Source organism: Phoxinus phoxinus, assembly GCF_949152265.1.
Source record: "Phoxinus phoxinus genome assembly, chromosome: 1".
In the NCBI taxonomy this organism is placed as follows: domain Eukaryota; kingdom Metazoa; phylum Chordata; class Actinopteri; order Cypriniformes; family Leuciscidae; genus Phoxinus; species Phoxinus phoxinus.
In genome coordinates, this window is record NC_136876.1 from 23,096,242 (window position 1) to 23,107,876 (window position 11,635).

The window sequence follows — 11,635 nt, forward strand, 5'->3', positions numbered from 1 at the left end:
CCTTGCTGTCACATTCTCCATCATCACTCTTATCTTCTGCCTCTGTAATTTGATAGTTATGAATCTTAAATGAAGTTGACAGTTCTTTTTATTTTTTTGACAAACTTCAATATTGATTATTGAAAGTGATTTTGTTTTATAATTCTACTCTATATCTCTGAATTTCTGTAGTAGAACTCGCATAAGTAAGCTGTTCTCTTTAAAAACATATAGTCACGGACTCAATATAGTGGAAATATATATATTTTTTGTCTACATTTTGAAATATACGCCTTTAAGTCGAAGCACATTTAAAAAAATAAAAAAATAAATGTGTAACATGTCCGCAAATAAAGACATGGGAGAAGGAATGGATAATGTAAAACAAATTCAATGTACATTATTTTATTTTCAAAGCTGCATGAACCTCATTCTACACATTTGGAACACTTAAATATACTTCAAAATACAAACTAGCAATTATAAAATGCATGAAAGGATAGAACAAACATATCGGAAGGAAAATCCAAACACATCCAACAATCATAGAGGATGTACACATAAAATTCCTTTGCCAAAGAACAGACTGGTTCATTAGAGCAGGTTTAACCGTTTTTAAACAGTTTGTTGTAAAACAGAGAGCAGGTGCAATGCTGGAACCGATTGTACGTACAAGGCACTTGCCATCTAGTCGCTCTCCCCATCATCACTGATGATTCCCTGCAGGTTGCCCCAGGCTGCTCCTCTCTTGCGGCCTGTGTTTGTGTGGTCTTCCCCGCTATCTGAGTCCGAGTCCACAACACGTTTATAGGCAGAGGAGGGAGGAGAGGCATTTTGTGCGGGAGGCCATGCTGCTGCTGCTGCTCTCCTTTTGGGACGTCCTGATGAACAAAGTGTCATTTCATTAGGTTTAGGGCCGAACAGGGTAAAAATCCCGATTTCAAGGTATTCATACACATGGGAATCCTTGAGATACAGAATCCAGTGCCATTACCCTGAGTGGTGATGATGTTGCTGAGGTCTAGCTCAGCCAGTTCCTGTGCTTCTTCTCTCTTTAGTCGAGCTTTCTTACACTTCTCTATGGAGGGCTGACCTGGGACAGACACGTTTCATGGGTAATAAATGTGTTTGTACAAAACGTATTTATAACATTCATAGGGCCCTATAAAATCGTTTTAATTTTCCCCCAAATTCGGTTTTCCATTTTATTCGATTTTTTATTAAAAATGGTTTAATTACATTTTAATACTCAAATCATGGCTAATCAATTGAATTCATAAAACGTATAAAACAGTAATAAGGCCTTATGAAATGTGTTTTTTCTGTTATAATTTTCCTGGATTCTGTGTATTATGATTGATTACACATGTATTATCAAAAACAGTGTTAATGAAATGAACGCATTAACACTTTACCAGTTTAATTAATCTTTTAAAATGTAATCAAATGAAAATATAACAATCCCTTTTATTTTTTAGCAAAGTGGTGCACAATAGAGGTTTACTGTTATGATAAAACAAAAACAAAAGCATAAAAAAATTTATATTGTTTGATATTTCTTTAAAAATATACTACAACTATGAGAAGCACATATACTGTACAAAACGAATATATTTCTGTCATAAGACTGAAATGAAATTTGAAGATAGTGAGACACTGACAACACCACAAGCATGTTTGTGTATGTGTGTGTGTAGTAAATAAAACGACACCACTCATTCACAAATATGCATATGTAAAAAGCAGTCTTATTGAGGGTTAATTGTGTGCGTGCTCCCCCGTGTGTCCACACATGCGCACTAACCTTCCACACCCAGCTCCTCCAGCTCTTTTTTCAGCACAGCCACCTTCGCCTTCACTGATCGACAGCCGTCTAACAGTTTCTTGTAGTTCCGTCTCACACCACAGAGGGCGATGTAGCGCTTCAGCCTGGACACAGCCTTATTCTCTTCATCCTGACGGGGAGCAAATTATTAAAATCAGTTATCATTTTCACTCTTAGTCATTTAATCATTTCTTGGGAAAATTCTAAAATTAGGTTTAATAAGGGGAATATTTTTCTAAACATTCATAAACACACATTTGGTGTAAAATACAATCAAATGTAAATACATCCTCAAGCTGAGCAATTCTGGCTGTTATAAATAAACATTAAATAGAGAAGTACCTTTAAATAATCCACAAAATATCACACACAATAAACATCTCTATGTGTGTGTTGTTAGATTACATAGCTCTCCATTGCTGTCTGCCATTGCAGTTGTTGGGAGTAATTTCTTTATGGTTGGTATTTACAGGTATTTTTTCATCAAAATCCATTTCGAACTAGAAACTTGACTCGCCTCAGAGACAATGAATGCAGACATACGAGAAGGTCACTACTGTGTCTGTAAAGGCCTTTAGACTTGGTCATGGAAGCTTGTTTCTGCCACAGAACAAAAAAACTGAGAAATGTAATGGCTCATAATTTTTGACTTCTCAATTCTTTCAATTGTGAGATATAAACTTGCAATTGCGAGTAATAAAATCATATTTGTGAGATATAAACTCACAATTCTGACTTTTCTCAGAATTGTGAGATATCAAGTCTGTTTCTGATGGGAAAAAAGTCAGTTCACGTCTGACTTTCTTTGCAATTGCGACTTTAAACCTCGCAATTCTAACTTTTTTACACCAGGATTCGTGCAAGGTGCTTAAAGTACTTGAATTTGACTTCTGAAATGTAAGCCCTGGAAACCCCTTGAAAACAGACAAGGTTCTATTTATGAAAAGGTACTTAAAGTGCTTGAATTATTGAAAGACTATATATATGACATTTTTTATATAAACATTTTTTTACACGTACAATATTTTCACTCAAAATTAACACTGTAACACCCGTATGATATATAGAGTAATTTCGTATGGCTATAAACAGGATATTGCTCATACATTTCCAAGTATATGATAAAGCTTTCATTCTTCAGGTTAGTCATATATTCATGGGGAGAAAAAATCAGTTTGAATGAAGAAAGCGATATTTGTGTCAGAATTCTTTCAATGGTTAAGTGGCTTTCACATGACTGACAGCTCTGGTCAGTGGTTTGATCTCTTTGAAGTAAAGCGTCAGATTCAGCTTCACCCCGGAGCAGCTTTGCTTGTCGGTTGCGCCTTCTAAGGTGTTGTTCAAAGTTAAAATAATTTCCTTGTTTACAGCCTTGCTTTGTTCCAGAATGAATCAGCATTTTTTTATGAACAGTCTACTAGCACGCTCTTAAAGTCAGTCCTTTGCTTCTACCTACTGGTGGAACTTTGTAACCTGCACAGAAGTCGTTGATAAACCCCCATCAGACAGTTTCTCAATAACAAATATTATTTATTTGAACAAAAATAGCATTATAAAATATAATATTAGTTGTATTATGGATCCTTAAATTTATATTTTTAGTGCAAAGAAGTCATTAGATTGCAATATAATAACTTTGTAGTTAGTAACATTGAAATGCATAACATTTAACAAATGAAATCCTTTGTTTTTTTATATGTTATTACATCTTTAAATAAGAATCATATAAGAAGTTTATGCCCTCTTTCTATTTGCTCTTCTATCCACTGAAAACTCAAGGGCTTTGTTCCCACACTTAAAGTTGCAACAGTCACTGCATACAGTTTGCATGTTCTCCACTTTATTTGTACCATTTTGTTTTATTAGTATATTTTTATTCATCTATTTACTTTTTTATGATTTAAAAGATAATAAAGATATTGTTTGATAAGCGAGATTTCTGATTGAAGTCCTCGAAAGTCCTGGAATTTTATTTTACAGTATCTGTATGATCCCAATACAAACAGCTGTGAGTTTATATCTCACAATTCTGACTACTTTTCTCAGAATTGCTAATTTAGAATACGCAATTGAGTTTATATCTAATAATTCTAAGAAAAAATTCAGAGTTGTGAGATAAAAAGTCACAGTTATCTTTATTCCGTGGTGGAAACAAGCCTCCATACTTAGCCAACAATAGAATATTGTAAAATATGTCAAATGTTAGATGACAAAATTCACTACAGGGTATTTTATCCAACATTTTGAATATCTGGAGCATTTTTGACCCAAACCAGACCTATTGTTCAAAAGTTTGAAAGGTATCAAAAAAATATATTGAAAAGTAAGACTTTTTAATGTATCTGAAAAAAAGTATCTTATGCTCAACAAGGCTACATTTATTTGATCAAAAATACAGTCAAAAACAGTAATGTGAAATATTATTACAATTATTACAATTTAGATTTGAATATATTTTAAAATGTAATGTAATGGCAAAGCTGAATTTTCAAGAAAAACTTATTAATGCAGAAAACAGTTGTGCTGCTTAATATTTTGTAGAAAACGTTATACATTTTTTTGAATTCTTTGATGAATAGAAAGTTCTGAAGAACAGCACTCATTTGAAACAGTAAAAACATGTATTATCTTACAAAATATTTCTGTCACTGCTGCTATTCAGAATAACAGCACTTTTGCTTGTTTGATATTCCCTAAATAAAACACAGTAGTGAAAAAAAAAGGTGTGCGTGTTATTATATTTTTTGAGTTCTCAAATTCATCTTGCCTTTCCCTTGGTTGCGTTTTCCCTATCCTCACTGCGTTTTTTCTTCGTCACGCTTTTTTCCTCCTTCTTGCCCTTCTCTCGCTCCTCCTCGTCCTCCAGTGAGGGAAGAGACGAGGAGTCTGAGTCCTCTGCTGATTCCTTCTGACTGTCCTTTAATTTCTCCTCTATAAAGAAAAGAAGAGAAGAACAATGTAAGTAGAAAGATTTAAATGTGCACCCACTTTGACTTCTGAGGGATTCTTACCATTTTTCTCGGTCTCTTTAGATAAATCAGCAGCATTGTTTCTTTTCTCCGTCTCCTGTTCACTGTCTTCACTGCTTTCATTTTGAGAGTTGCTCTTGTTTTTTGTTTCAGTGCTCTCGTTTTTCTCCTCTTCACTTTCAGAGCTGCTCCCAAACACTTCCCTCTCCACTTCTTTCACAATATCCCTCTCGACCGGCTTCTTTTTTCTGATATCTTTTCTTTTACTCTGTGTCTTCGCTTTGCTCTTCACTTTTTCATCCTCAGAATCACTCGCAGACTCACTTTTTGCTGGTTTATCACTGGTTTCCTCCTCACTGTCTGAATCAGCTTTCTTTTTCTTTTCTTTCAATGGTGGTTTTTGCCTGGCCTCCTCCTCATCAGAATCCATCAACTCCTCATCTTCATCCCTATCCATCACCTTCCCTTTCTTCTTCGTTTTCTTCTTCTTGTCATTGTCCTCTTCTTGCTTGCCCCGTCTCTTATTCTGTGGTTTTCTTTTAATGTTCTTTTTCTCTTGCTCTTCCTCACTGTCTGCACCCGTGTCTTTATCACTTCCAGCTTCTTCCTCTTTTTGCCCTCCCTCGTTCATAGCCTTCTCTATTCCAGAGTCAGGGGAATCTGGAAAAGAGAGATTATAAAGTTACTCACACAACATCCACTGAGGAAATAAAACGAGGACAAACTCCACAAGTACCTGGAGAAGACTCCTCCAGCCGTGATCTCTTTGTCTTTCCCGCCATTTTATTCTCTTCATCCCCACCATCATCGTTGTCATCGTCCCCCCTTTTCCTTTTGTTCTGGCTCTTTGACGGATTGACACTTTTAATAAGAGGCTCATCATCACTGCTGCCCTGAAAAGACAAATCACACTGTTGATGTACACCATATTATGTTCTTTTCTCTTTTTGGGTGTTTGGAAAGCTCAAAACATTTGGCCAAACGTTTTGGTTGAGACACTTACAATTAAATATTGACAAGTGCATACTGTGGTTTAAACTGTGTCCATCTTCATTCCGAAATAAACCCAATAGCATCTTTAACTGACTTAAGGAACATAAATGTCAATAACTTGTGTTTATTTTGAGTATTCATTTAGAATTTAGAAGAGATTATCAAAATACCGTTTGATTTAAAAAGTTTGCAGATCAGTTTTTAATAATGTTACTGTATAACTAGGGGTGGATGATATACCAGTAGACATAATAAGCCAGTAGAGATTTTGGACTATGGTTATGCTCATGTGACATTGCTAAGCATATCGTTTGCAGGTGTTTTTAATCATTGTGGATTAAGCTTTATTAAGCATCAATAAGTGATTTTAAACCACTGAAGGTCAATGACAGTGAAAGAGAACTAATTTAGGTATATACGCACACAGTCTGAGAAACTGTTTCTGAGCACACACACATACACATAAAGACGCTGCTCATAAGCTACGTTCTCACTGTAAGTCCAAACCGATTATTTGTGTATCCGATTGGAATCTGATCTAAAATTATTGACTGTCCACACCGTGAATCGCAACTGTTCAGATCCTATTTGTGAATGCCGCTGTATCTTTTTTTATGGGGCATGAGCGATGCTTAATTCACAAATGAATCACTCTTTTGAGTCGATTCTGTTCAAAGACATCATAAAATAAGTTGGCAGAACTGTCTAAATCGGTTCGCGAATCAGTTTGAATGATTTGTTCAGTTTCCTCCACGCACTGAATCGTCTGAAGCGGTTTCACACTCGGACTCGTAACTGGAAGATTTAAGAACATCAAGAGCGTTGGATGAAGTGGCCGTGGACCTACAGTCCAGTGAAAGCAAATCTGCAAATGCATCACATTTTTGCCAGCTATGAAGATCTTTCTTCGTATGCTATCTGTGAATGAATGATGATTCCACAGGACGATACATTCGATTTGAAATTATTCAGGTAATGCATTTTACAATCAAACAGATTATTACGCCTTGTTAGCACTACCACAAAGTTTGACATTACCGTTTTTGAACATAAACCCTTAATTTATACATAAATAAGCTACCATTGTTCACAGTTTATGAAATGAACACTCGCCATCCCGCGGTAATGTGTGTATTGCGCAGTGGGATGCGAACTCGTCTTGAAAACGAATGACTTTACCTGCCTTAGACACAGTTAACCAGTTTAAACATGCTTGCAGAAATATAGGCTACATTTGATTATATTTTGGAAAACAGACAGAAAATCATCCGTCAATATGCATTTGATCGTTGTTTGTGTTCAGATGTTCAGTAGCGGTCATGATCGCGAGCACATGTGAAGAGTTTTAACTCTTTCTTCTCAGTCAATTGTTCCCTGCCTTTAAATGCCTTTGAATGAAAAACAGATTCACTTTATTTCGACAATGTCTAATAATCCAAATGTAGTTGTAAGTTACTATTTTTCAAACCAAAAGACAGGCAATGAATTTCGAGTTACAGATGGCAGAAATAATTTGTCTCTTTTGTTTTTGTTGCAAAGATAGCCTAACTATGATAATAATAGTATTTTAAATTAAAAATATCTAAAAAAAGATAATGTTTATTATATTATATATATACACACATACACCTATAGGCCTATATATGATCCGAAGCAACTTGTAAGTAACTAGCTACTTGCCTAGTTTTTTTCATTGGATACTTTTTACTCTTACTTAAGTAAATATTTCTTTAAGTACTTGTACTTCTACTTGAGTAATGTTTTTGGATACTCTACCCACCACTGGCGGCTTTATTCTGTGCTGTCGTTTCTGCCGGTTGCAAAACGTGTCTGTTATAGCCATTTTCTGCTCGTCCGGCACTTTGCAACAACACAACCTCGTTTCTGCAGCGACTTTCAGCATGTTTCCTATAACAACGTCTGATGTTTACATTTTACGTGGCATGAGAAAATGACATAAACCACGCGAAATCAAAGCGGTCAGACTGAAACGGATCTCCAGAAATGCGATTAGAATAGGATTTCAAACCACATATGAATGTAGCTCGAAACAGATTTGTAAAAATTGCATTTCATCTTATTTTTTTGCCATTCACACTTGCTAAATCTGATTGGATTTCAATCGGATATGCACAAAAAAATCGGATTTGCACTGACAGTCTAAATCTTTTTGACGCCTTATTGGGCTTAAACGGTTAAATACACACTTATGTGTCAAACTGCCCGTCTTTGCGAGTTTATGTCTTAAGTGCAGTTGAGAAAGAAACCGTGTATTAGTATTATTGAGGCATCAGTGCATTTGATCTTAAAGTCGGCATGAAATCAAATTTTACATTCGTATTTTTATATCTAAATAATGTTGTAGTGTTTATTATAAATGATTTATCTGTGCACTTCATTAATTTTTTTTTATTCATGTACCCTTATAATCTTTAATCAAATACGTTACCCTTCCCCCTCGAAACGACTTCTCTTCTCTTCCGGTCATGTGCTATGGCGCGAGTGCGTGGCAACTCCCCTCAAAGCGTTAGTCTGCTATGAGCGAGAGATGGAGAGGAGGAGCGCTAAAGTAATATTCAATTCAATATTCTGTTTCACTTAGAAATACGTCACAACACTGGAGAAAAGTTGTTTGTAACTTCCAGTTCATGCCGACTTTAAAGTGACGGCAACCTAATAAACCTGCTGTCATCTGTGTCATAAGTAAGGAATAATTGACGACAGGCCGTTGAATTATTAGAAAAATAATGCACACCCGAGGTGGTAATGCGGTCACGACGCGAAGCGGAGTGGCCGTTACACCTCGGGTGTGCATTATTTTTCTAATAATTCAACGGCCTGAAGTCAATTATTCCGCTTATACTACAGTTACCACACCTCGAAATATTGTTCAGATGATGTATTTCAAGACGTTTGTAAAGTTTTTGTCATTAAAACGCTTTTGTATGTAGGACTAATTCCTTGCGCATCTAAACTGCATGCTCCGTTGCTAATTCCAAAACGTCATTTTAGAGTTAGTAACGGAGGTCTGAGCCGCTGATAGCAGACTAAAGGCCACTTATGCTGGACACACGTAACGACTAGAAACTTTCTCTGACTATGAATGCAGCAGATTTTAAACACCGCTGTGAACACAGACGCGCTGAACACGCGTGCATGCAAGTATCAAATTACATTCATAACCGGCCTTACAGTAAGTGTGTCATTTGATTCTTTCTTCTATTGTAGTCTTTTTGCTTGTATTGTAATTCGCTTTCTTTGTTGTTATTTCATAACAAGCTTGAAGATTTAGTTTTATTTTTTTACTTAGGCTAGAGTTTGTTGTTTTGTGATATTGAATTTGGTGACAAGAATTATGAAATTTTGATATCATAAAAACTTTATTTAAAGCTACAATGTTTTTTTTTTTAAATCACCGCTAGGGGTTAGCCTGGGTTTCCCCTATACTGCCTTTGCGCAGCGCGATTTTATTCACGCTGAAAGGCAGTCTGGATACCATGGACCAGATTTTCGCCTCATCTAGGGAACAAATCACAGAACGGGGAGGGAGCAGCAAGACGATGACGACATCTATGCGACACAACTAAGCAGTTTGTTTATATCCATAAATACCTCTTCGACCCTCATGTTTATCTTGCACAAACGGCAATAGTCGCTGAACGTCATTGTTTACACAAAAATATCTTACCCATCGTCTTCTTCCTTGTCTAATTTCTGTCGCTCTACATACGTCATCTGGTATAATGGAAACGATTGGCTATGAGCTACGTACAGGCGCTTTTGATAGACATTCTTAGCACCCAATAAACGGCGCCGGGCATTCGTAAACCACGCCTCAAATACGAGAAAATGCACATGTGGTTCCCAGACCCAAGTCTCAACGAGAATTGGGTCTGGCGTTAGCCAGGCTAGCTAGGAGTCGCTAACCTCTTACAATAACAAAGGCATGGGTTTATTGATGCAGTGATAAGCGGATTGCTGATGAATCCAATAATGTTTATGGATGAGTGAAAACATTCATGTTTTTTAACATGACTGTGGTATGAAGTAGGGCGCGATTGCTAATAAGAGACAGATATCAGCGCCACACACACACACACACACACGAGTCCCGCGGATATAAAGGAAAGGACATTAATCTACCGAACTACCCGCAAGTGCTGAATTACTACTCACACGGGTAAGTTTATTTGATGAATTAAACTTGTGAGGTAACGCAGTATTGTTTTATTTGGTCTAACGTTACACTATGACTACACTAAACTATGTTAATTTGTTGGCTATATGAGACTAGCAGTAAGCTAGACCAACATTAGAATAACACACTGATCATCATATTCTAACATTTCATCATGTTGAGCTATATAACATGGATTTGTTTTATGTACATTTGCTCACCTGTCTACGCATTTGTCCACGTCTGTCGCCATGGTTACTATGGCAGTACACGCGGAAACCAGGGATAACGTGGATATTACGTCATTGACAGGCGACAAGTGAACACGGACAGGCACTTTTTAAAATTGTGAATTTCTTTACAAATTCTTGGAAACATTTAGGATAATGGAAGTTATCAATTGAAATAAATATATAACAAGTGGGTTTTGGATATTTTGATACAAAATTCTTACATATTGTACCTTTAAAGCAAAAATACTACATTGTGATAAATATTGTTATTGTGAAATAAAATTACTCATATTGCAATATGAGATTTGTCATATTGCCAAAGAATCAAAGGGTCGTTTTCGGACAGATGCATGATGGTAAGATCACAAGAGTCTCTTCCTCACCTGCATCTTCAAAAGTTCCTCCTCGACTATTTTCTTCATCAACTGTCTGTCCTTGGTGCTGAGCGACTCTCTACCCCCCTTCTCCAGGTATCTCCTCCGCAAAATGCCTAAAGTCAGTGTACTTGAAAGGTGGAAGAGTAACAGTAAATTAGACATGCAAATGTAATTCTGATGGACCAATAAAAAATCCGTGCAAAATGTCACATGACTTAAACACCACATATTTTGTACACAACAAAACAAACACACACTTTCACTTAATAGTGGCTTCTCCATGGACATGATGGCATAGATACATTTGTGTGCCGTCTAACGTTATCTGTCAAACCGCTCCAGCGTAGGCTAACTTACTATTGAACTAACGTTACAGGATTCCCTTCAGGCTTTTACGTAAGCTGCGTCACACATCATTGTAGTGTCCCTAGATCGTGTTTTATTCGACACATACATGCGAATTAAAGCGCTTCTTGTGTGATGTGACCGTCTTCATACATGAATCCAACACTAACCACCCCTTTATATCTTCCTAATCCGTTCCTTTTACCCTTGATATCACTCACTAGCTAAGTGAGACCTGACATGCGTGCATTATTTCTCATTTAACGAGTTTATGATTCAGCCCTGACTTCCACATAACATAACGTTATTTGATATACTGATGATAACCTCCGTTTTTGACAGTATTTCTTTCAACCCGCAGTTTACCTGAGATCCGAACACTTGTGCAGTTCTCTCACAACGAACTCTCGTATCACGTCCTCTTCTTTGGCCATGTTTTTTTTTTTTTTACACATTTGCGCCACTTTTTACACCACTGCGTACTGTGCGTACTTAGCGCGACACCCTCCCTTGGCGCGCTTTGCTGTGCTCGACGCCTACGTTGCTTTACGTCATCACGCACAATTTCCGACAGACGCGCTTACGTATTATTTAATATTTATAACATCGTACAGTTGCTCAAAACGTTTCCTGTGTCCGCTAAAACTGGGTTTGCGTTAGTATAGGAATTATCTTATAAATACGCTACTTAAAAATATTTTAAGTTAGAGAATGTATACGTCTTTAAAACTTAAACA

At 36.6% G+C, this 11,635-nt stretch overlaps 1 protein-coding gene across 1 annotated transcript; it reads right to left on the reverse strand.

Annotated features, from left to right (window-relative positions):
- Nucleotides 1-352: 352 nt before the first annotated feature.
- On the reverse strand, nucleotides 353-11,472 carry hirip3 (HIRA interacting protein 3). The gene is made up of 8 exons (XM_079623503.1): nucleotides 11,265-11,472; nucleotides 10,560-10,680; nucleotides 5,510-5,666; nucleotides 4,816-5,433; nucleotides 4,572-4,735; nucleotides 1,784-1,934; nucleotides 974-1,072; nucleotides 353-860 (listed from the first exon to the last, which is right to left on the reverse strand). The coding sequence occupies exons 1-8, from the start codon at nucleotides 11,351-11,353 to the stop codon at nucleotides 667-669; spliced, it is 1,593 nt and encodes a 530-aa protein (XP_079479629.1). The 5' UTR covers nucleotides 11,354-11,472; the 3' UTR covers nucleotides 353-666.
- Nucleotides 11,473-11,635: the final 163 nt, after the last annotated feature.

Coding starts and splice junctions, on each gene's coding strand:
- hirip3 (XM_079623503.1), bottom strand. CDS start 11,353: ATGTGTAAAAAAAAAAAAAACATGGCCAAAGAAGAGGACGTGATACGA. Junction 10,681..11,264: donor CACAAGTGTTCGGATCTCAG/GTAAACTGCGGG, acceptor CCACCTTTCAAG/TACACTGACTTTAGGCATTT. Junction 5,667..10,559: donor AGGAACTTTTGAAGATGCAG/GTGAGGAAGAGA, acceptor TTGTCTTTTCAG/GGCAGCAGTGATGATGAGCC.